General features: G+C 61.7%; 1 protein-coding gene across 1 annotated transcript in view; it reads right to left on the reverse strand.

Annotated features, from left to right (window-relative positions):
• The window catches only part of ZBTB16 (zinc finger and BTB domain containing 16), a 56,303-nt gene that overhangs the window by 26,950 nt on the left and 4,792 nt on the right, over positions 1–24,561 (reverse strand). Inside the window, 1 exon segment of the mRNA XM_086476850.1 lies at positions 430–527. Within this exon segment, the coding sequence (XP_086332976.1) occupies positions 430–527 (98 nt within the window).

A 24,561-nucleotide genomic window follows, 5' to 3' on the forward strand; every position in this document is an offset into this window, starting at 1 on the left:
AGGCAGAGAGCGCCTAATTCCGCAGCGGTTTTGCTAATCAAACCGCGGCGGGCGCCTCTGCGCGAGGAGCACGGTGCCGGGGCGCGCGGGGGAGCCGAAGCGACGGCGACGCTCGCGCTACGAGCAGGGCCGGACAACGAGCAGCTGTGCGGTACGTAGCGCTTGTTATTCCGAGCTGCTCAGCCCGGAAAATATTTCCCCAATTAAGGAATTGAAAACACGCTCCAAAAAAAGAAAATTTAAGTAAATCTAATTACTGGGCACCGGAAAGCAAGTTTGCAACGTGCTGTCCCAGGAAGGGTACGGCCAGCTCCGCACGCACCTCCTCTAGAGGAGACACGTGAGCCAGGCGGCCGCAGCATCTCTGGGTGGGCTACAGAGAGCATCCCCCCCCCCCGTCCCGCCCCGAGCAGCCCCCCGCCAACCCACCTGAGTGAGCCAGTAAGTGCATTCGCAGCCGCAAACTGTCCAGGAACCGCTTCCCGCACAGCTCGCATCCGTACGTCTTCATCCCGCTGTGCAGCTTCCTAGGGGAGAACAGAGAGGGGTCAGTCCTGCGGCGCGCGGGGGAAAGGGCAGCCGAACCAACGCCGGGAAACTTCCCGGTATTTCCCACAACCCGCGTGCCGCCCGACATCGGTTCTGGTTTGAGGAGCCCGGGAGGAAGGGCACGGACGGGGGTGGGGTGGGGTGGGTGTCCTGTCTGACTCCCCAGGACCCGTGAGGCTATTCTCCCGCCTCATGCTTGTCACCAGCGCTATAGCGGGAGTCTTTTAATAAACCTGATAAATCTGAAATCTAGAACGAATGCGAAACACGTGTTGGCAAACTCCTTCCCTACGCACCGAGCGCTTCTGAAGAAGTTACCGCGCTCGCCCCAGAAATAAAAAAAAATTAAGAGGCTGTTTGTGTGCGTCGCTAACCGAATCCCGATTTCCATCCAAATTCAGCGTGACACAAATCACAAGCCAGAAAGCCGAGCCACCGGCGAGCAAACAGGAAACATGCCACTCACCGTTTCCTGGCACCGCGAGGCACAGACGCAGCTACGCCCGGGCGGCGTTGCACAACCCCCCGACCGCATCGCCTCTCCCGCGCCGCTCCGCCACGCCGAGGGGCCGAGCGGCCCCCGGCGCCCCGGGAGCGGGGCTGGAGCCCAGGTACCCGTCACGGCATCTCCCCCTGCTTCGCCAGCGCGGGCGGCGGGCGCCGGGCTTGGCAGCAAGGGCCAGACCCCACGTTATTCCCCTCTCTCTGCTGGGAAGACGCTGGACGCTCTGCCGCCGGGCAGCGAACGACCCGCAGCTGGAGCTCTCCAGCCGAAAACCGTCCCAGCGTTTGCGCGGAGCTGGGCAGGAGCATCGTCCAAGCCCACGACGACCAACCTCCATCTTGCTCCACGAGCTGTCATGGCCACCCAAGGGCGCCCCATCCCCCTGCTGCCCAGCCGCGCGCCGCCGCAGAGGAGCACCCCGAGGCGCGCTCCCCGCCCCCCCCCGAGGCGCCGCTCCTCCCCAGCGCCTGGGGGGACGTCGCGCAGCACCCCAAACGCCTGGGACGGGCGCTCGCTGCTTTATGTCGCCGTGCCAGCTGGGGATGGAAGGATGGATGCTTTCGCGAGGCAACCGGGCTCTGCGCTCGGCAGCAGCGTGGACAAAAATCCCCCGAACGCGCCCGGCCAAGCGCGCCGGCCGCTGCCCGCGAGCCACGCCGCGGTTAACGCGAGCCGCTCGCACCGACGGCCGGGAGGGCTCGCGACGGGAGCACGTGCAGAGTTTCAAAATCGGATGCCGTAAGCAGAGAGGTATTTCTGTGTGCGTTTGAGGAGGAACACAGCAAATCGCGGCACGCCGACCTCTGCTCGCATCCACCATTTATCACCGCTCTGCAACAAGCCGAGCGTATTTTTATTGCCCTGTTGCCAAAGACAAAACAGAAACGCTCTTGTCCAGGGCTGGATGCTGAACCCTCCCGCGGGAGGGCTCGGCCCCGGCCGCGCAGGCCTGCGAGGACCTGAGCCTTATTTCCCCCCGCCCGGCGTCACTGCTGCTGGGGGGGAAGCTGATGCTGCACCGAGCCCCAGCAGGGTCGCCCCTTGCGGCCGCGGAGAGCCCGGACCCCCAGCGTCCCCCCGCCCCACGGGGCCCGATTCCCTCGCCAGCGTGCGAAGCAGCCGGCCCCACGTCCCGCCCCGCAGGGACGCTGACGGGCAGCGCGGAGGGCGCCGAACCGCGGGAGGGGGATGTTCGGTGCCGAGCAAAGGCTGGGGAGCAGAAAGGGAGCGGAGAGGAAAAGAGCCGGAGTTGGTTTCAACTTTGCTGTATAATGTAATTATTAATCAGGCTTGTCCTGAATTCACTGTGTCATAGCGGAGGATTAAGAGTCATGCACGAATTCAGGCCAAGAAGGTTTACGATCCACAGGATTTATCCGCCTTGCAAAAATAAATAACACACCAGCCTCCTGACAGGCTCCTGCTGCCAAGAAGTCAGCTAAATAAGTGACAACCTTCTCATTTTGCATTTTTAATTAGGGACGCGCCTGTCACCCTTCCCCGGCTCGGGCTGAGCTTGCTTCTGCACCGAACACCGGGTGGAAACCACTTTTGTTAGGAGGAGCACAGCAGCCCCCGTGCCAACGCTGCAGCGCTCGCCTCTCGGAGGCTAGGACGCCTTTCCAGTGAATTAAAGTGTAATCGGTTAATTAGTTCGAGTAAAACTTGGAGGCTTAGTTTGGGGTTGTTTTTTTTTTAAGGCAAGTCTCAAGAAAGAGAGCAGAAGCAAAAGGACGAGTTCCCTTTCTCTGCGTGGCCCAAGCGCACGAAAGCAGCAGCAAAGCCAGCCTCGCTCCTGGCACGGACCCCCGAACGCCAGGGCAAGCTGGGTCAAATCCAGACCGCCTGCCCGGGGGCAGCAACCGATTCTCGCCCCTGGACCGGCGAGGCGGACGACAGCAGTCGATGCCAAGCGCGGTGCGATAAAGGGGCGCGCGCGGCTAAGACCCCCTCTGCCCCCTTCGCCAGCCGGCAGCGGGGAGAAGAGGGCAGGCAGGAGCCCGCTGCTCCCAGGGCTCCCTGGAAACCCGCCTCTGCCATCCAGCTCGGGCGCTGCCGCATCCCCTGGTCACCAAAACTCCTCGCTTCAAGGCGCCGGGGTGCTCACCGAGCAATTTATTCGCAATATCTCTATCAACAAATTTCAGCGGCAACAAAAGTTTCCCATTCGGCGCCTGCTTATAGGACGATCTTATCACTCGCCATCTTGCACAGCCCCTTTCAACAAGGTCTTAAAGCGCTTTATCTGCTCGGTTTCCCGGTAGCAAAATATGATTGAAATGTTCTATTTCTGCTCGCCGGATTAAGGAGATGTTGCAAAACTGCACAAAAACCTGGCAGATGTAAGCAAGGTATTACGGCTGCTCGGGCTGTTAAGATCTGAGGGGAAAGATCAATATGTGCTTCTGAAGTTGTGCCTCTAGAAAGGCGGGGGGGGGGGGGGGGGGGGGGGGCGGGCAGTTAAGGGTGTTAAAACACATCACCGCTCGGCAACGCCGCCCAAACTCGAGTGCAGAAAGATAAACCACGCTTTATTATGGCAATCGGACGCTGAAATCACGTTCTGCGTACTCCCTTTCTCCCGCGAGGTCCTGACAAGCAAATCGGCCGAGCAGATGCCCGTGGGAAGGAGAGAGCCGCGGCGATGGGGAAAAGCGTCTTTTTTTTTTTTTTTTTTTTTTGGCAAAAAGACGGGTTTCCTCTCCCATTCCCGCTCGACGCCAGGCTCGAGGCGCACAGCGGCACCTCCACAGGTTGTGCGACGTGGCCGGAGGACGCCCCGGCACGGAGGCTCGCCCAGGGCGGCAAGGGCGCTTGCGGCAGGGCGTCCCGGGGCCCAGACCGACCTTCCCCAGCGAGCCCCGGCGTGGGGATTTGCCAAGGGGCTCTCCAGGCGGGATAGAAACCCACCGTGGGGTGATCCCCCCTCCCCAGCCAGCGCCGGCCAACAAAAGCCGGGCGGGAGGCCGGCCCCTCGCAAGCTGCCGGTAATTAAAAAGGCCTGTAAGTGCCCCGCAAAAAGCACTTCAAAGGGACGGCGACTCCAGCGAGACCGCGCGGTGTAAAAATTATGAGTTTTCCCCACGGGGTGCTTTGTGTGAAAAGGCCGGCATCGGTGGCAAACGCCTCTGCCCGCTCCCGGGGGACGCGGGGGCTCGGCGGAGCATCCCGGGGCCGCGGGTACCAGCGCCGCCCTGGTACCCGAGGGCCTCTGCAAGCGGCCCACCGCCACCGCAAGCAGAGCCCTGCTCTGCCCGCTTCGAAGCCCGCCCGAAGCCACCTTCTGCAGCTTTTATGGAGGAGCCGTCGTGGCCCGGCCCCTCCCCGCCACCCCTTTTGGGAAGCGGGGAAGAGACCCCCTCCCTCCCCTGCGTGCCGAACGAGACGCGCGGCTTTCGGCCGTTGGATTACTTTTAAGCGTCTATTTTTTCCCCCTCAAACAGAGGGAATACAATGGTTCGGAAATTTGACAGAAAACTATTCCGAGCCATTTATTGCCTTAATGCGCACCTTTGTCCAACAGGCAGTTTTGACAGGAGCGATAAATTCCAAATTTATGTCAACAGAGCATATGTTGAACACCTCATTTCTGAGCTAAAGCGGCATGCTGCCCCATAAATCACCCTTCTGTTTGAAATGAAAGTAGATTACGGGCCCGTGTTATTGAGCAGTTAGAGCCATGGTCGTATAAATCAGAACTTTTAACTCCAGGCGATCCGTTCTGCAATTAACTAAAGGGCACTTTGTCATCTCCGGGCTGGGGCGCAGCTTGGCAGGGCGGCCGGCTACCGGGGAAAGGCGAAAACCCCCTTACGGCCAGGGAAAGGCTCTCGGGCGGCACAGTTTCGCTCGGTACCTGTTGAAGCGGCAAAGCCCGGAGCAGGGCGCCGCTGCGGCGCAGCCTGGCCCCGAGAGAGCGCGGCGCCCAGGGGCTCCGGGGGGGGCCGCGCGTCGCCGCCCGCATCCCTCCCCACGCGGGCGCCCCTCGCCCTGCTGCCTCCCGCCCCGCGGCTGGGCGATTCCCGGGGCCGGGAGGACGGCGCGGGGGGTCAGTGTCGGCACGGAGCTGCGAAGGGCGCGGGGGCTGCGGCAGCCGCCCGCCCGCCCGCCCGCTGCTATAAAAAGATTCAGACGCTAAGTATTTCCTTTCCTATAAAATATTCATTGCCGCGCGCGAGGGCCAGGGAGCAGAAACCTCCAGCGGTTCTAACTTTGTGCCGCAGCAATAAGACTTTTATGGGAGCCTTCTGGCTTGATGTATACCGGGCCGTAACCGCGGTGGCCCGTCGGAGGGGCGGCCGGTTCGTCCCCGCCGTGGTGCGCGCGATGCACGGCACCCAACGCCGGGCCGGCAAACGGCGGCTTCGCAGCCCCGGGGCGAGCGGGTTAAGTAATTCCCCAAAATACCCTCCCCGCCGCCCAATTTCCACCCGGCCCGGGTCAATCGATATGAAAATCGATTCGTCCCCCCAGTCGGGAGCGAGGCGGCGGTGACACATCTCATTTGCAGCGGGGGATCTCGCGGAAAGCCAAGGTCAGCGGGCAGCGAGCCGCCTGCAGAAACCACGTTATACATCCTCCGATAAGAGTTCGACATCCGCGCCGCGGAGAGGGCGATTCCACACCCCACCCCTCCCCGACGCGATGATTTACGACGCTCGGTGACATCGGAGGCGAGGCTGCTCGAGCCGGCCGCGGTGCCGGGGAGGCTCGGCTCCTGCGCAGGCACCACCGCTCTGCCCTCATCTCCCAGCCCGGCGGATTAAAATAGCAGGGAGAGCTATTAAGGGCACGGGGAAGGGGGAAGGGAGCCGAGACCTTCCTTTCGGTTTAATAAATTAAGCAGGAAAAGAAAATAAAACTGCCCTCAAACCACCACTGCTGCTAAAAAAAAATAAAATAAAAAATAAATAAACCTTATAGGAGCTGGAAATAAAGATTTTACTATTTCTGAATTTAAATTTAAAAAAAAAAAAAAAGAAAGGGTGGGGGGAGGGGAGGGGATAGCTATCAACAGAGAGCACTAAACCTCCCTGCCCGCGCAATATTTATATTTACCGTCAGCTAATTTACGAGCGTCAAGCAGCCCCTGTGGCGTGACATCACTGCAGCGCGATGCCAACACTTCCCCTTCGCAAAAAAAAAGCCGAGGAAAGGATCCCTCCCGTTTGGCCTCACCTTCCGTAAAAAAAAAAACAGCAGCCAACGCCAAACGCACGATTTAAATCTCTCGCCGGACCCTGCCCGGGCGCAAAGGCGGCAGAACGGCCGGTACCCTCCGAACCAGCGGGCAGCATCTCCCACCACCGGCTCCCCGGAGCAGCCCCCCGGGCTGGGGAAGGACGATGTGGCCGCAGCAAACAGGGCAGCAGCAAGAGTATTAGTTTTTTTTTTTTTTTTTTTTTTAAAACTTATCCCAATGCCCTGTGTTCGGAGCAGCTTCGACACCCATTATTGAACCAGGACGGGGCTTCGGCCCCACCAGCGCTGCCCCTTGGTGCATCTCCGCCCGCCCCAGCAAGGCGGTCCGCGGGCTCGTGCCGGGCGGGACGCCGTCGGACGCACTCGAGGCGGGCACCAAGGGGTTAAGGCACGGCGAGGCACGCGGCCCCGCTCAGAATAACCGGCGCTAATTCGGCTGTCCAAAATCATCCTCCCCATTCTTCGGGCATCTGGCGAGGCTGACGCAGGGGAGGCAGGAGCGGAGCACTCGCTGCCCCGGCTGGCGCTGGCCCTGCGGGGCTGCCTCGGTGTCACCCCCGCGGCCACCGGCACGCCGAGCAAACCCGAGGTGGGCGCCAGGCAGAGCGCCGGGGGCACTGAATCTTAGAAACGATACGAAATTTCGACCAAAGAAGCAAAGCGACCTTAGCGCTGAGGACATCTGCCGCAACGGCGGCGTGATTATGCAGATGTTTTGATTCCTAATTCAGAAATAATAAGCGGTTCACGGATTCCAAGTTTAAAAATATGTTCGTCATCTGGTTTCCGTAGCAGCACGTGTGCGGCTGGAGCACCAGCGCGGTCCACCGAGGGCGAAGCGCCGGCCCCGGCTCCTCGCTCCTCCTGGCCCTAAGGGACGGTTAAGGCACGGGCATGGCCCGGCGGAGGCTTTCCGGGGAGGTGCCGGGAGGGCTCCCGGGATGGTCCAGGCAGCATCGTCCCGGTGCTCCCGGGGGGAAGAGGGAGCCTGGAGCCCCGAGAAGACGGCAAAAGTCCCCAGGGAGCCTCGAGTGGGGAGATGGGGGAGATGCTAACGTGATGCTGGAAGGGGGGGGGGGGAACGCGTTAGGGTAGGGGGATTCTTTTTTTTTTTTTTTTTAATTTCCACCCTCTTCAGTGACCCGACTGCAGGGACGAGGCTGGACACGCGTCAGAAACAGGGTGGTACCCAACAGGGCTGCCACAGGGACGAGCTGGGATGAGCCCGGGAGCCACTTCCCCGCGCCGAGCTCACCTTCAGAGCACAGGGAACAGCCCCCGCTGGGCAGCAGCGGACACCCCCGTGCGCCCCTCTGAGGCCTCTCCATCAGCCCTACGCCCAGTTTTCCCAGGGGCTTTTGCACGGCATCTTCTTCTCCCCACCCTTCTTTCCCCCCTGCCGTGTGTGCTGCTAGGAGGGATGCCGATGCCCGCCCCTCCCCGGTCCCCCCCCCTGCAATTCCTGCCCCCGCTCCCCTCCCTCCGCACCAGCCCAGCTGGGAACGGCAGCCGGGAACGGGCGCAAATTACAGGCAAACGGCGTCTTCCCAACGAGCGGCCCAGATCCCGAGGAGTTTTATAAGGTAATCAAATATGCAAGAGATTCAACAAACTAATTCGAAGCACACACCTGGGGTCCTCTGATAATGTCGGCTGTGCCTATACAGCGCAGGGATTAAAATTTCATAGAGTCATGATTTCATCAGTCGCTAAACTACAAAGGATTAATTAACAGCCAGGGAAGAGCTCATGGCTTGGAAATACAGTCTTAAGGAAAATATCTATCTCCGCTCTCCAGATGTCAGCACGCAGATGAATAAAGCGCTTTGATGAAAACACTTTCTTATTATTAGCAACTCCAAAATATTGTGGTTTCGCGGCTAGAATTAAGGATGCCCAATTCCCATCTGCAGCCACCCTGCTCCTGCACCGGCTGTTTCAGGCTCCCGGGACGTGACCGTCGGGTGCACGACTGGCCTTTACGCCCGTGTTTTGGGCACGGGCAGAGACGCCCTCCTCGCTCAGGGGACGGGAAGAGCCCCGAGCGCTGCCCTCCGCAGCGGTGCGTGCAGGAGCCCGGCCGGGGGTCTCGCCCGCGCTGCCCTGCAAACCGCCTGCCCCCGGCTCACCGACTCCAGGGCAGGGCCGGAGCTTCGGCGGCGCGAGCGGGGAGCAGCAGCAGGTCCCCCCTCCTTCCCCGAGAAGATGAATTAGGGAGCTGTCAGCGAGGGACAGCCGCAGCAGTTGTGTTGCTGTAAAGGGGCAGTGGAAGTGTCTTTGATTAATGAAACCGTAACGCTCGGCTGTTACACAGCCCCTCCTTGGCAGAGAGATGCCCTCGGACAGGCTGAAAACGCCGCCGACTCTCCGGAAAGCTTCTCCCGGCCACAGGCTGGTCTCCTCCTGCCCGCCACCAGCGCCGCGGCACTCGCCCAGGCCCGCGCCGCCTCCTCAGGAGTTCCCAGGGCTGACAAAGAACTAATTATTTCCAATTAGAAGCCGGGAGATGAACATCATGCACCCTGTCAAGCCACTAAATTAACGCATCTTGAACCGCGCTGGGCTTTGGCGAGAGCCCGAAGCGCCCAGGGCAAAGAGGCGGCAGTGAGAGGAGCGACTCGGAGGCGCCGCGGCGCAGGGACGGCGAGCCGGGCACACCAAGGCCCGGCACGGCTGGGCTTCCGTCTGGTCTCGGCACCAATAACCGGCAGCCAGCCGGGGAGCACCGCTGCAGGGCTCCGGCGGAGGGTCCTGCAGGGGCAGAGGGGGGTACAGGCGCTGCTGCCGGTGCCGCAGGGCTGCCGGTCGGTGCGACGGCACTGATGCACCTGGCTGAGCTTTGCTTTGTGTGGGCTGGGGTTACTGCCACCAGCACCCCAAAGCCCCAGGGTACCAGCTGGACCCCCTGCAAACGCACGAGCGAGAGCCGTGTTCCAGAACTGGCAGCACCACGCAGAAATGGGTGCTCCTCCGCACCCCTCCCCTCCTTTTGAGGATGCCAAGTGGCCTCCCAGGATGCTCGGACGACGGCAAAGACCAGGATCCCCGGGAACAACGAGCGCTTTCAGCCAGGCTGTTTGTGCAAACCGCCCGGCGCTCCGCCCAAGATCCCAAGGTGGAGACGCACCACGGTGACGATCGGCACAGCCGAGCACCGCTGAAAACAAGGGAGGTGCAAGCGGCGCGGGGCAGAACAGAGCACGGCCGGCGCGGGGCAGTGCCCGTGCGGACGGCTGGGACGGAGGGGGAGCCAGGGCTGGGAGCGAGGCCATCGCTGTCCACCCCGCAGCGAAACCCTCCGACAGAAAACGTAGTTCTCGGGAAGGACTGCGGAAGCGAGAGGTGTCAAAAGAGCTTCGCACGGCCCGACTCCCAGCGGAGCTGTCGGCGCGGCGCGGCACGGCACGCGGGGCTGCCCGCATCGCCTTCGCGGCATCCGCGTCGGCTTCGCTCCTGAAACCGTGCAAACACCTGCGCCGAGGGGAGCGAGCCAGCCGCCGGCTGAAATCACGCTGGAAGCTTCTCATCTCACGGAAGAGCCACGCGGGCAGGTGTCGTGGCTGCGGGCAACCCCCGCGCCGGGGCATGACTCTGGCAACCGTCTCCTAGGTATTCCTACTTTCTGCACCGCGTCAAATGCTGGTGCCTTAGGAGGACGAGCGCTGCCTTCAGCTCTCTGCAATTGGTTTTGCTCAGCCTGCAACATGTTTTGCTGAAAAATAAATAAACACCTTCCGGACGAGCCAAGTTACGAGCAGGGCGCCAGCCCTGACGGCACACTCTGCTCCCCCCCCCGCCCCGGCCCCGGCCAAAAGTACGCGGTGTCCCGAACCGAGGAGCCCGGGCGTTGCTGAGCTGTCCTGGCGCTTCGGGACCTCTCCAAGGAGCCATGCTCACAAACAATTAATTCATGAGCGGCCTCACCCCCTCCCCAACGTGCACAACAGGTTCCATGCAAATTCGGGAGCTTTTAAATTATACCGTTAATGAAAGCAAATAAAAGCAGTTACAAGGCAATTTGCTCAATTGGTGTTAATATTTAAGCACAGCATGCGTACAAACAAGATCGCAGGATTCCGCTTTTCCACGAGAAAACTTTTGGTCCCGACTCTCCCGCGGAAGGACGGAGCGTGCCCAGCAAACGCTGCGCGCGGGGCCGGGTCTCAAACCCCCTCGACAGCAGCCAACGAGGGTTTTCGTTGCGGAAAACATCCCTCGCTCACCCCAGCAGCTCCCGAACAGCTGGCGAGACCGGCAATTCCCCCTCTGCCCAGGGCTGCAACCGCAGTCCCCCCCAAATCCCCCACGACGTCAGGAGTGGCGGAGGCTTCCTGGGGTCTAAGGGCCTTTGCTGCACCAGCGGCCATCGAAGCCTTTCCCCCCTCCACGGCTTCCCCAGCCGTATCCCATCCCGGGCGGGGACGCGTTCCTCACCACAGCCAGGGCATGAGCCATGCCAAACGTCCGGGTGGGCAGGGGAGCCCTCGGGCCACCCAGCACCCGGGGGGACGCTCCTGTGTGTGGGGATACATTCCGGCATCCCCGTCGTCCCCCAGCACCTCCTGGCAAACCTCCTCGTGGGGAAAAGCAGGGGGTGAGCCAGGGGACGGGGTGAGCCCTGAGCATCCCCATGGGACTCGGATCACCCACGGCAATTTGGGCACGCGCAGGCAGAGGAGCTGCCGGCGTCACTCCGAGCACCGCGTGTCCCCAGCTCGGCTCGTCACCGCAACCACACGTAAAGCCAACGCCTCAACGCGGCGAGGGTGCGGTGGCCGCTGCGCAGGGACAAAGCCAGGAGAAAATCTCTGGTCAGCCCGAGGCACCGCGGGGCGGCCGAACCACAGCACCCCTGCTCGGCACGCTCCGAGCTACCGTTCCCTCTGCGGGGACGTAGCGTTGCACCCGGGGGTGCCGTAACAGCGACAAATTCCGAAGGAAAAACGATTCAGCTCGACTCTTGGCAATGCCCCGTTCGGCGGGTTACGACGCTCTCGCATAAATTCACTTGCAAAACAGGAGCCGCCGGTGAATGAGACCTCGACTTCTAATGGTTGGAAATATTTTGTACACTCTGCTGCTCCCTCTGTACCCCTTTGTCGGGGCCAAGGTCTGCAGGCTAAAGCGGGCACCAAAAGACCATCTGTAGCTCCCGTCTTTACAGAGAAGTTTAAATAGGGGGATGAATGAGCACAGGAATTAATGAATGATAAAGCCGTATGGTCTCAGTCAGCCTCCTACGCCTGTATGTGGTATTCAAACCCTCCCAGCCTTCTGCCACAAAGAGAGGTTTCTAAGCTACAAAAAAAAAAGGGGTGTGTGTGTGTGTGTGTGTGTGTGTGTGTAGAAAATAACAAGGGCGGGGGGTGGTGTGCGTGCAGGTTTTTAGCAACAAACCCAGCGACTCGCCTCAAAGTTCCCACCAGGTTTCCCTGCCGCAGTCTGGGGGAAAGGCACGTGTAGCTCAGAAAAGCGGGGGGTTTCGCCGGAGCCGGCTCCGGGGCTCGTCAGCGCTAACGGGGCGGTGGGGTCCCTGCGAGGGTTTCGCACCAGCAAGGGCAGGCAGGTTGCGGGGAAGCCGCCCGCGCCTCCATCCACTTTGCCAGCCGTTGGTGTGTCCCCCCCCGCAAGCCCACCCCTTCGGTACAGAGTCAGGGCGTGCGGCAAAACGAACCTGAAGGCCCCAAGGGGTGATTTAAGGGAGGGGCCGCGGCAAGGGCTGCATCCACTGTGGAGCAGCTCCATCAGAAGGAAAAAAAGGTAAAGCGGAGAAACCCAAGGCTGGCACGGGCTTGCGGAGCGCCTGCAGAAACAAAACCTGCTCGCCGGGGCTGCAGGACGGCGAGCCCCCGTCCCCGCACCCCTGCTCGCCGAGGCCGACGCGGCGGCGAAGGAAGCCCAGCGCGACGCCGGAACGCTGCCTTTATTTTAAGAGCCGTCATGTGTAAAGCATTAGCGGTTTTGAAATTGCATTCTCGAGTTAATTAAATGGACAATCTTTTATACATAAAAAGTGAAAGCAAGTGACTAAGAGCCAGGCGAACAGAAAGTGCCTTTTCGGAGCGGGGTGCTACCCCTCCTCCCGACCCGAGGAGGGCCGCCGTCCTGGCGTGCGGGTACGGCAGCTCGCGCCACGTTGAAGCTCACCGGCAGGATTCGGCGCCACAGAACCCCGCGCTCGAGCGAGGCGCTGGACCGCCTCGTGGGTCCCTCTGCCCCTCCCGAAGCGCCCATGGAAACCATCCGCGCTCCAGTCACGGATTTCCTACGTACGGGGACGTTTACTGGCTCGCGACGGTGTGAAAAGCCACAGCCGTTATCTGTGCTGCCGTAAAACACCGACCTTCAGTTTTAGGCAGGAGGTAAAGTTCGCTATTGATTGGACCCACCGTAATCTGTTTATAATTACTATTATCTCCGGAGTTAATCTTGCGAGAGGTCAACAGTTTCACAAAAATCTTGCAAGCCGTGTCTTTTACCTCCCGACTCCGCATCTGGGTCAAAAGGCCGATTGCTGCAGCTTGCTAACTTGAGATGTAAGAAAAAAACCCGCCCGCTCCCACCCTAAAACCCCGCCGGCGCAGTGGGGATGTGGGCAGGCGCCGACCCTCGGCGCAGGCCAAGTGCCCGAACCTTTGGAGCACCAGGGCTCTGGAGCCAAGGGGAAGAGTCTTCTCACCTCGGGGCTAGTCCCAGTCTGTAAGCTGAACTGGGGTCAGCTGCTCGCAGGGCAGGAGGCGCTGCTGCTGACGCGCTGGGGCGTCCCCTGCCCACTGGGATGCGGCCGAGGGGTCCTGGGCACCACGCCGGCGACCACACGCGGCACGGTGCTCCCGAGATGCCAGCTCCCACCCGTCAAGCACCGCGTGTTTAGGCAGCCGCCTCCCTTCCCAGGTGCACAAAACCCCTCTTGAAACCCCTGGGGCTCTGCTCCCCTACCTGCTCCGGGGAGGGGACGAGCAGGAGCGGAGCAAAGACCCGCAGGGGGGCCGGGAGAAGCCCCGAAGATGGATGAAGACGCGACCCGCTCTCTCATCCTGCCAGCTTCCCTGCTCCGTATCGTCACATATCATCGCTCGCGTTGTTTTACCGCCCCCCACCCCCACCCCCCCCCCCAGCAGGGGGATGCTGCCGCGCAAAGACCAAAAAAGCCAAGAGGTGCGGGCGCAGCCCCTCCTGCGAGAGCCGGCGAGCCCGCGCCGCGCCGCCCGGGCACGCGGAGCATTGCTCAACTGCTCTGCAGGCAGGTGTCATAAACAAGCAGGCACATGGCAAACATATCGATTTCCCGGAGCTTATCGCGCAGCAACCGGTGCTCAGTTACCAGGCTACTTTAATATGTAATTTACTGCGAGAAGGGAGAGCGGGGCTGGGGGCGGCTGAAATATTCACCGTGGGACGGGCAGGGAGGGGGAAGGCGCGCGGAGGGCTCGGCCGCACCGCGCTGCCGGCGAGCGGGAGGGGAGGCACGGCACCTCTTGCCTCTAGCCCGCCTCAGCGTTTTCCGAGTATTGAAAAAAACCCAAACCCCTCGCCACTGCAACGGAGTGTTTACACAGATGCTATTAATCTTCTTCTGCAACTGTTTACGCTATGAAAATATAGTCTCAGCTGCCCGGGCTCTCCGTCTCCTTAATTTAAATTCAGATGCTTAATTTCTGTCAAAGCAGAGCCCACCAAAATTACCTCCATCCATTTCTGGCGCTCGACTCGCCTCGTCACCCGAGAGCCGCCCGGCAGAGCGGTGAAGGGAGCCGGGGGGCAGCCTGGAAAAGAGGGGGAGAGGCTGCACTCGGGAGACCTTTCTCCTCCAGCCCACCTGGGACCAGCCCCGACGACCGAGGTCAGCCTGCTCGGTACGGGCCCAGCGGAGACGCCGCTGCTCTCCTGCGCCCGGCTACCTCCGGCGCGGCAGAGGGATGCTCGCCCCAACGCGCCCGCCCTCCCGGAGGCCCTGCAGCGCCCGAGCCATCGCCACCTGCCCCCCGCCTGCCCCGACGCACGACAGCCAGCCGTCGGGCGACGGACGTACGTCCTTTGCCGCACGTGTTTCGCCAGCCGGCCGCCCTCCCAGCCCGCAGGAGGGGGAAGGAGCCTCGGCGTCCTCCCACGTGTAAGGGCGTTTCGAGGCGGGGACGACTGAGGGAACGCCTGGACCTATGGGAGGTTTGCACTGTCAGAGCTCAAAATTTTTAAAGTCCTCTTTATACAGGCCTCTCAGTAGATCTTTTGGAATTTACAAGATAAATACTGGTAATTTGATTCTTATCTTCTTCAAATCCAATTCTAAGGCAATTCTGTGTAAAGGACACTAATTGTAGCCCGAGGGGAAAGAAAAGGTAACCCATCAGTGGGAATACGCTTGAAACGTTTAAAGGGGTACGGGACGCGGAAAAGTTGAATAGGTTTCAAATCTCCTCTTGCGAGAACAATCATTTGTCGGCGAAAACGATTCTCTGTACTGCTCCCGCTCCCCAGCACGTGCTTTTGGTGGCCGCCTTCGAGCTGGAAATAGCGGCAGCCAGGTTTGCAGCCGGTCTGCCGGCGCTTCAGCTCTCTGCAGAGCAAGTAAAGGCAGAGAGCGAGACGCAGCGCCAGGGATAACCGAAGCCTCACGCACCGATGGCCACGTCGCTGTTCCCCCGTTATTTCCCCGGTGTCATCAGCTAATGAAAAGGCGCAAGTTTATACACGCAAGGGAACGTGATCGGCAACATACGCAGAGCGGCACACCCGTTACTCCTCAGCCCAAGTGCTACGTCTTTTCCAAGACGCACCCCTAAACACAGGCCGCTCTGGCTCTGAAACGCGACCAGGGGCCGTGAGCCCCGCCATGTGCTCCAGCACCCGGTGGCTGCCCGTTCGCTGCGGAGGGGCAGCCCCCGACGAGGAGGAGGACGGTGGGCGGCCTGCGCCGCGCGACACGGCCCGAACGTTACGGTGCCTATAAAATAATAAAACCCGGCCCCGGGACGCGGAGCCAGGACGTGGCGCAAGACGACATGGGAAGAATCAAAAGGATTTGGGCAATCCAAACGGGGCCTCGTTTAACCAGCGTCACCACGGGCTGGGGCTCTGCAGGGCGCACGGGGAAAGGCCCCCGGACCCAGAGCGGGGCTGGGACCCCGAGCCGGAGCGGCCACGGCACGTACCGCTGCTTAGCCGGGGCTGCGCGTCAGGGACGGACCGGGGGCACGCGACACGGCCGAGCCCCGGTCCCAGGAGCCACCGCTGCCGTGCGTCCGAGCCCGAGTGGCGGCCGGCACCGGGAACCAAGACGCACCCCGTACCACAGACCCCACCCAGCATCGTAGCAAGAGGCGGAAAAGCACGCGACGGCAGCTCTAAAAATAGCCTTATTTTCCCCAGCGTCGTGTATGCAAACATTCCCCACTACCCCGCTTCCATGATTCAGCAATGCAAGGCCTGGCGATAAAAAGCGTGGTAATCCGCAGATTTGTGCAAAAGAATGGCCAACTCATGCCTTCATTGACTTTCGAGAGCTGCGCTATTAAGGAAAGACATTTTCCCTTTCTCGCACTGAAGGAAAAATACAGTTATTTAAAAACGGGAAAAGAATCAGCTCATTAGTTAATAACAGTGACAAAACCCCGACCACAGGAGAACCGAGCGGCTGCAGACCCAAGCAAGAATCAAGCCGATGTACATAAAGAAGGAAAACACCCCCGCGTCCGATACGCGCCTGGCCCTGAACCGTAAACAGGCTGGAAGAGAGGAGGGAAGGTGTCCGAACACAGCGCGGGACCAAGGCTCAGCACCACGGGGGGGACACGGGCACCGCGGGGAGGATGCAGCTTCATGGGGGGGGGGGATGCAGGGCACCGTGGGGACCAGGGACATCTCGGTGGGGACCGGGGCGCCAGGCGCGGGGCCGCGGCTGACTCGGAACACGCCCGGGCTGGGGGGCGCCTCGCTGCGTCCAGCCACTTTGTTTCTGCTCGCCGCTGCCCGGGCTCCAGCGTTGTCGCCGCTGTCGTTTCTCTCGCCCTCCGCTTACTTATGCGGAAAACGTGGTTTCCGCGTGAGCCGTCGCAGCACAAAGGAGCCCGTACAAAGACGCGTTTGCCGCACGTCACACCCAACGAGGGAGAACCAAAATCCCCCAAAACGCCAGCCGCGGAGGGGGATGGCGCACGGCGCCCACGGGAGCGCAGGCGAAGCACTGCCAGGAGCATCCCTCCCCGCGGCGGCTCATGGCAAAGCACGCCCTGGCGTGGCGCGACTTTGCACGAGAAATCCCGCTTGCAGGCACGCGCGCCGTCCTTTTGGTCGGGTGGAAAATTGCTACCCCGCTACACAAAGCCCAAAGAGAGCTGGTGTTTGACAGCGGGGACTGAAAACGCCCACCCGCGAGCGTGCCGAGGATGCCAACCCCACTCGCGGCACGTCCCCGCGAGAAGCTGCGGTGCCGAGGACCGGCGGCCGGGCACGTCCAAGCCGGGGACGCCCAGCCAGCCCGGCCGTACACACGCAATGCAACGTGGTTTGCTTTTGCTGCTGGCGGGAGGAAAGTCCCCATCGCTCGGTCTAGGTCAGCGATCCTTATCAGCCCCCACCAACTGCGTCTGCGGGTGGCATCAAACACCCGAGCAAACGAAGCCGGGGGCGGGGGAGAGGAAAGCAAACGGCGTTTGCCACCCGGTCTCGGCCCGCAATGCCCGGGGTGACGAGCAAGCGGTGACAAACAGGCTCCGGCACCTCAGTACCTCCGGCTGCGCAACCCGGCCCTGCGCGCGGCGGCAGCGGCGTCCGACGGCCCCCTCCCCGACACACGTACCGCTGGCGGGAAAGCTCGGCGCCGCGCGCGGCCGCTTCGCTCACTTGGCAACAAAAGGTGCTAATTAGGGAGCTGCTTCCCACCTCCGGCTGGCGGAGGATGCGGCGCAGCTGCCCGCACCGGCAGCCGCCGAGCCTTCGGCGCCTGGCCGGCAGGGCGGAGCTCACCGCGCATCGCTTGCGCTACGGGATCAGGAGAGGGAAAGCATCCCGAGGGCCATCCTCGGGAGACGCCCCTTCTCTGGTCCTCGGGGGGGGCACCCCCCGCTCAGCCCCCCCCCCCCCCCGCCATCGCCTCTCGTGCCCTCCTCTTCTGGACGGGCGCAGCTGGATGAGTCCCTCTCCCAAGGCCGAGGTCCGCCGCGAGCTCTCGTCCCGTCTCGGCCTTGCAGCCACCCCGGCGTGCCAGAGCGGCAGCGCTGGAAGGAGCACCCATACCCGTGCAGAGCGATGCCCGTGTCGACGGGCATGCCGGAGCCCCCTGCTCCCCCCACTCCTGTGCTGGCTGCTCTCAGCACCCGCCCGGGGGCAGCCCGCAGCAGCTCCCACCCCGCTAAATAATGCATCGGCCAGCCCCAATTAGCGCGAGGGAAGGATGATGTACATTTCTGGGCTGCTTTCAGCTACGTTTGGTTTGACGCTGAGGGAAGAGCCGCCTCCAGCAAAAGGGTCAGAGAAGCCAGAAATCAATACAAGCGATTGCCTCGGCCCGAGATCCCGGCGCCCCTCACCGGCTCCTGCGGGCAGGGCTGGGGCATCCCACGGGCAAGGCTGGGGGCAGCCCCGGTGCTGCCCCGCTCTCCCCTGCGCTCGGGTACCGCCGAGCCAGCACCCTGCGGGCTGGGAGCCCGGTCCCCATTGCAGCGCCCGTTTCCCACGGCGATCTTCCCCGTAGGCCCCAGAAATACAAAGCCCCCAAACCCCCCCCCCCCAAAACGCTGCCCTTCAACCAGGGTGACAACAAAGCGAAAGAGCCGGGGGAAGGCGCAGCAAAGCCGGAACGGTGTTTCCCCATCCCTCCCCCGAGAGCAAGAGGAGACAGGGACCCGGCGAAGCAAACCCAACAACTCCTTTCCGCTTTTTTTTTCCCCCCACGGGACAGGTTTTCATCCACGTTAAAACTTTCCCCCCCCAAAAAAAAAAGATTCCTCCTGGAGGGAAGCGGGGTTTTCTGCCGGCTTCATCACACGCTGCTGGTTCTCACACAAGGCAACCCCCGCACCGAGGCAAGGGGGAGCCAGGCTCCGAGCACCCACCGCCCCGGCTCCCGGGGAGCCGGGGCGGCCGCGGGAGCCTCCCCCCGCCAGGCGAGGGCAGGGCGGGCAGAGCCGCCCGAAGAGCCTTGGCACGCTACCGGCGCCTCCGGCCACCGCTCTTGTTCGCAGAAGCGTCCTCCCGCTCTCGGCAATTGGGATATTTTCTACGAACAGGGGGAAGGAAGAAAGAGAAGAGGAAATCACCGCGTTACTGGTAAAAATAGCAGAACGCCCAGCCGGGAGGTACAGGGGGTTTCGGTTCTGAGCCCTGCGCCGTTTCGCAGAAAGGGGCCCCGGCGTGCAAGCGCGGCAGGCGCCCTGCCGCGCTCCGACCACCCCGCACCGCCGCGCACCGGGCTCGCCGCGTGCCGCCGGCAGAGAGGGCCTGTCCCGGTGCCGGCGAGGCACGCGGCGCCGTCACCCACGCCCTCCGGCCGACCGCAGCAGGGTGCGAGCGTGCCGGTGTGCCGGTGCCGTGCCGGCACGGGTAGAGGGGGGCCGGCGAGGCGCGGGCGTTGCACAACGCCTGTGCCTTATCTCTCCCACGCAAAGGCAGTTTTGTGTGTGTTGCGCAGCAGGCTGCGACCGCAGCCCGTGCCCAGCCGGAGATAAGATACCCGTCGCCGGCGCTCGCTGCGCCAGCCCAAATTCGCACGATTTGTGAGCGGTTTGCTGGGTCTCTCTGCACCCAGCATCCCCTCTGTGCACCCCCTCGCTGCTTCCCCACCGGCTTGTGCACCCCCCGCCCCTCAGGTAGCCCTTTCCTGGACGGGCTCGAGCATCTCGTTCCAGACCCGTGCCACACCCAAGCTCGCAGCCCTCTCCGTGCCACGGCAAGTCCCGGCAAACCCTCGAGAAGCCAAGGGACCAGCCAAAGACACCCACGAAATTCTAGAAACCCAAGAATGGAAACCCACGAGCTGTCCCGAAAGCCTCGTGCTGCCGCGCGCGCGCTTCCAAGAAGACCGGCTGGGTTTTGCTTGGATTTTTCCAACGTGCAGACTGCGCTGCTGCGGTTAAATCGAATTTCTTAGAGCCGTAGCCTTCACGGGTTCAGCCTGCACGCACCAAAATTAGTACAACCTGTCCCTAAATACCATCATAAAAAACACGTAGTAAGCGCTTTGCCTTTATTTATGTCAGCACTGGTTTCAAGGAGGATGAATCACGCTTCCTCCTTAGCGCTCCTTTCTAATATGATTTACTATAAATAATGCGCAGAGAAAAGAACGAGGGAAGGTGACAAAGGGTGAAGTGCACGGAGCCCAGCCCCGTCCCCAAACCCGGTGGCAAGCGGATAAAAGCCCCTTTCAACAGCCGTGACGGAGCTGCAAACAGCACGTGGGCTGCAATTGGTGTAGGACCTGGCAACGACGGGCAACGGCGATGGGTTTTTTTAATACGTAGACATCTACAAATCGCATCGCGCCTTTCAGAGAGTCCCTAGGAACGACTTAAAAAAAAAAATCAACACGGGGCCTCTCCCATGGGAAAACCCTTTTTCAGCCTTCGCAGAGCCCAAGCTCTGGGCGCGGGGAGGGCACCCGCTGGGCCAGGGGCCGGCTCTGCCGGCCAAGGGGCACGACGCCGGGCGCCGCGCGGGCGGTTCGGCTTTCTGCTGGAAAACCGCCTTGGCCCTCGGGGTGCCGTACGCTTACTGCGCACGGAAACAAGAGCCCGGTGCTCCCAGCAGCGGCGCCAGCGGGGACCACGAGCCGCTGCCTGGGGGTCCCGGGGCGTTTGTGCTCTTTCCGACCTCGCGAGCCCGGCGGCGATGGAAACGGTCTGGTGTTTGTGGGGTTTTTGTAGTTTCTCTCTGTTTTTCCGCTCGGTCGATGTCAGCCTTCTTTATAGGTCACCAAGGTGAAAACAGGCGTCCTCCTCCCCGCCACGAGCTGCGCTGGCAGGCAGACGGAGGTGTATTTTTTTCCGAGACGGGGGTGCAGAGGTCCCCTCCGCGGCGTGTAAGGCAAGTACCGTGGCATCGCCCGTGCCGGCGTCACCCTCTGCTCGCAGGGGAGCCGCCGGCGTGCAGCAAGCCAGCCGCTCCTCGTGCAGCACTAAACAGAGCGCGGGGTTATCAGCCTGGCTGATACAGGCAGATAAACAGCCCGTCTCCCGCGCTGACACCGGTAACAAAGCAGGGTGTTTAACGCCGATTTACGGCGGGCGGCTCTAGCGAGGCTCAAGGCGCCTTCCAGCGCGCGTGCCTACGCGGAGAAGCACGTCCTCAATTGCCTATCGCCGACTTGTTTGCTAAACGACGCGCCGGTAAAACAGCAACGAGACGACCAAGGCCGCCGGAAAACTAAACCGGCACAGTGGGGCGCGTATCCAGCCATAATCTACTTAAAATCAGTTAAGAACACTACAGCGAAAATGATACGGGCGGCCCTGGCCCCCGGCCAGAGCGCGGAGCCTCGCGCCTACAACCCGAACTCAACAGCCGCGCTCTCTTCCTCAGCTGCAAAGCGGCCAAGCCGGCGGGCGCTCTGGTCAAAACGAGGAGTCCACCTTCGCCTGCAACAGCGCGTGGTCCAGCAGCGCTTAACAGCCTCGCGAAGGTATCTGCCGCACCCCACGTCGGCTGCAGGGGCCGCCCGAAACACCGCGAGCGCAGATGGGTGCTCCGAACCGACGCCAAGCGTCCAGGCACGCTTCGGGTACAGATTATCCAGAGCGAACGCGCGCGCAACGTTCCCGGACCGCCCCCCAGCAGGTCTTTGGGGCCGGGCTCGAGCCTGGGAACAGGGGTAGGCGTCACGACTGCGGCGAAAGCTCATAAGCCCGTATTAAAAGGCGCCTAACCGTGGGCAGACTCGCCTGCCGCGTTCGCGTTTGTCCAAAGGGACGCAGGCGCTGTGGCGCGCTTCCACCTGACTCTCCCTACGTGCCACCCTCCTCGCTGCAGCCGGGCGGCTCCGTGATGGCCGGTCTCTGCCGAGAGAGCGAGGCGACCTCCGGAAAGCCCGACGAGACCCGGGAGGTGCGAAGACGCCGCGTTCCACCATGGCGTTCCGCCGGCGCCCGCCTCCCATCGCCGGTCAGGCTGCCGAGCGGGACGCAGACGCCCGCGTGTCCTGATGTCGCCCACCATGGCAGCGGAGGGAGCAAGGCCCGGCGGAGGACCGAACCGGCCGTAAGGCACCGAGCTGCCCCACACCGGGCTGGGGGGGAAAAGCCCCTCGCAGGCCGAGTGACACAAGCCAGGCCTGCCGGGCGAGGAGGAATGAATGGAAGAGGCTAATTTACACAGGAAGTGAGCACTTACCAGACCCTTCATCCCAACACACAAAACCCTCTGCCATATCTGGAAGCAATTACACCCAGTTAACATGATCTGCCTGCCACTAAAATTAACTGCAAACAGAAATATTTTTCACTTTTGCAACAGGAGATGCCATGGCCCCGTGTTTGGCTGCCGGGAAATATTTAGTAATTACTCATTTAAAGCCTCTCTTGAAGCTGTCAAGGGGGGTGGGGGGGGGGGGGGAGAGTAAAAGAAAAATCTTGCTAATTGCCAGCAAAAAGGAAAATGCAGGTCGTTTCACTCTACCCTAGGAAAACAGATTTATGCACCAACGTAACTAAAGAGCCAACGTCGCGGGGAAGGCTGCGGGGATGCTCTGCCACGAACCGCCCGGGCTGCTCTGCGCCACTTCCACGGGGAAAAGAAAAGAAGCCGATAGCGCGTGTGTGTGTGTGTGTGTGTGTGTCCCCGCCACAGCCCCGGCTCTCCGAGGGTCCTGCTGCGCAGCCAAGAACCACGTTTTTAACCACCGTCGCTCTGCGAGGTATAACTGGAGCCAAAAAGGCTCCGCAGAGCTTATCGAACTGCTGCAGGCGACACCAAGCGAGCACGCCTCAGGGCACAAGCCACCCCCAGCGTCCTCAGTCCGGCAGGTTTTAGGCATCAAGGCCCCAACCCCGCAAGCGATGGGGACCAGCTGGCGCAGATCCCCCCCGCCCCGGTCCCTGGGAGACGAGCCAGGGAGGTGGCGAAGGTGGAGGCAGCCTGGTCAGAGGGCACGCAGCATCATCCCCGTCGCCCCCGTGGAAGCCCCTCTGCCAGCGGCGAGCTGCAAGGTGTCAAAAGCACCGGCAACCGCCGCCGGTGCAAGAGTCAGCACCGGGCACGGGGAAAAAGAAACAAATCCAAAACGAAACTTAAAAAAAAAAAAAAAAAATCGGTGTTTTCCGACGGGAATCGCAGCGCTTTGCTTCAAAACGCGTGACGCGCGCAGCGAAAACGACGGGGAGTAGGGGACGGAACACCAGGGAAGGCGAAGGGGGCTCTTCCCCCTCCGCGCCAGGAGCCGAGTATGGAAACGGTTAAGTGCCCCACTGAATAAATCAAAAGTTCAAGGCTGCAACATCCCGCGCCGTACTCCCCCTCTGCCCGTGACAAGAACCAGAGAGCCCCCGAAATCCCAAGCATCCTGAGCGGGGTCTCCGCCGGCGCTCACAGGTTACACGCTCGGGGTCAGCGCCGCGGACCTCGGCTGCAACATTCATTTCCTGAGCGGGGCACGTCCCCCTGCCCATAAAGCTAATAAGAGCTTCCTCGCCGGGCCGCCCCGCGCCCCGCCGCAGCGGCCAGCAACGCTGGTTTCCATTAGCCCCTTATGATGCCAGGTGCCGCTAATAAGGCCCATCAGCAAGAAACAAGAGCTGCCAAGTCGTCTTCGGACTCTGGAAGCAATCACGGGCAGAGTTTGGGGGGCTGCTGGCTTCTTCCCCCCCCCCCCCCCGCTTTCTATTTTCCCTCCTTTTTCTAAAGTTGCGATTGCAGCGGAACATAAATTGCCGAATGCTTAAAATAAAATAAAACGCAGCTCCTGTATCGGGCTCCCAAAATTAACGCTAATAACATCTCACAAAGCACTAGGGATCCGATTTATCACGTTTATTGCTTTAATGGTAGACTGCATCTGTTTCTCACTGTGACACGCCGAGCCGTGCCAACGTGCCTAATGGCATTAGCGGCACCGCGCTCCGCTAACGCAGGCGGAGGCGCACGGAGGTGAGGCCGGCAAAGCAGGAGCCGAACGCCGCAGCGTCTCCCTACGGGGCTACGTGAAGTTTGCCGCAGCATTGACGTTACAGCTCCGCGCGGGCAGCGGCCCAACAGGCCACGCGTCCCGGCGACCGCCGGGTGTCGGAACCGGGACCGGCATCCCCACGGGAAGCCGGGGTCTCCCCAAGCAGGGGCATTTCGGACCGGCGGGAGCACCGGCATCTGGTCCCTCATGCCGCTGCTGCTGGTAGCAGCCAGGCAGATCTGCCTCTCCTCCGCGCTTCCGAACTGGGAAAAGAGGGCAAAACCCTGCCGTTCGGGGGCGCGCCGGCCGGCCGGCAGCCAAGGTGGAGGAGCAAGCCTCCTTATTCCCGCCCTCAACACGCCCCACCGGAGCACGCGTCTTTGCGGTGACACCTTGGCCACGAAACCTCAAAATGCCAGATTTGGACCTCCAAATCGGCCTGGAGGTGCATCCCCCCCCCAGCCAGACAGCCAGGGCAGGCGCCTCCCAGCCCAAACCACTCCTGGGCAGCATCCGCCCGCCGCCGGCCTGGCGACGCCAGCGCCGCAAAGCACTTTCGTTTTCCAGCCGAGCACCTCCGTCTCGCGCGGCCGCACGTGGCAAACACCGCCGGCGAGCCGCGTCGCTACGGTGGGCGACTTGCCGGGCGGCATCGGGGTTTCGGATGCTCGGCCGTGCCGCTAACGAACTCGATTGACCCGCAGCCCCGCCTGTGCTTTGCCATCAACGTGAAAACAAACTGCAACCGCTCTTTTAGAAAGTTTCAAGGCGTTTAACTTCCCGATGAAAAACCACTCCGGGCTCAGCACGGCACTCGCGTCGCAGCTCGGGAGGTTTTTCTTCCTACGAACAGACCCAAAAAGGGCGGCTGAACTATGGCTTTTTTGTGTGCAATTAGAAGCGGCGATCGATACTAACATTAGATTAAGTTTGAACTTTGCTGAACCTAGAAGGAAATCTTTTATAAAAAAAATTAAAGAGTCGCTGACTCAATATACACTCAATTAGTCAAAATCACAAGCTCGGTAAAGAAGAAGAAGAAAAAAAGAAAAAAACGGATCGCGCAGCAGCCGGCGGGTTCGGGGACCCGAAAACCCCGACCAGAGTCAGCACCGAGGTCGCGGCTCAGCGCTCTCGGCGCTGCCACGAGGCCGAGGGCGGCCGCGGTGCCGCTCTCCCGCACGGGGCTGGGGCATACCGCCGTCCCTCG

This window comes from Leptosomus discolor, chromosome 22 (genome assembly GCF_034619465.1).
Source record: "Leptosomus discolor isolate bLepDis1 chromosome 22, bLepDis1.hap2, whole genome shotgun sequence".
NCBI lineage: Eukaryota > Metazoa > Chordata > Aves > Leptosomiformes > Leptosomidae > Leptosomus > Leptosomus discolor.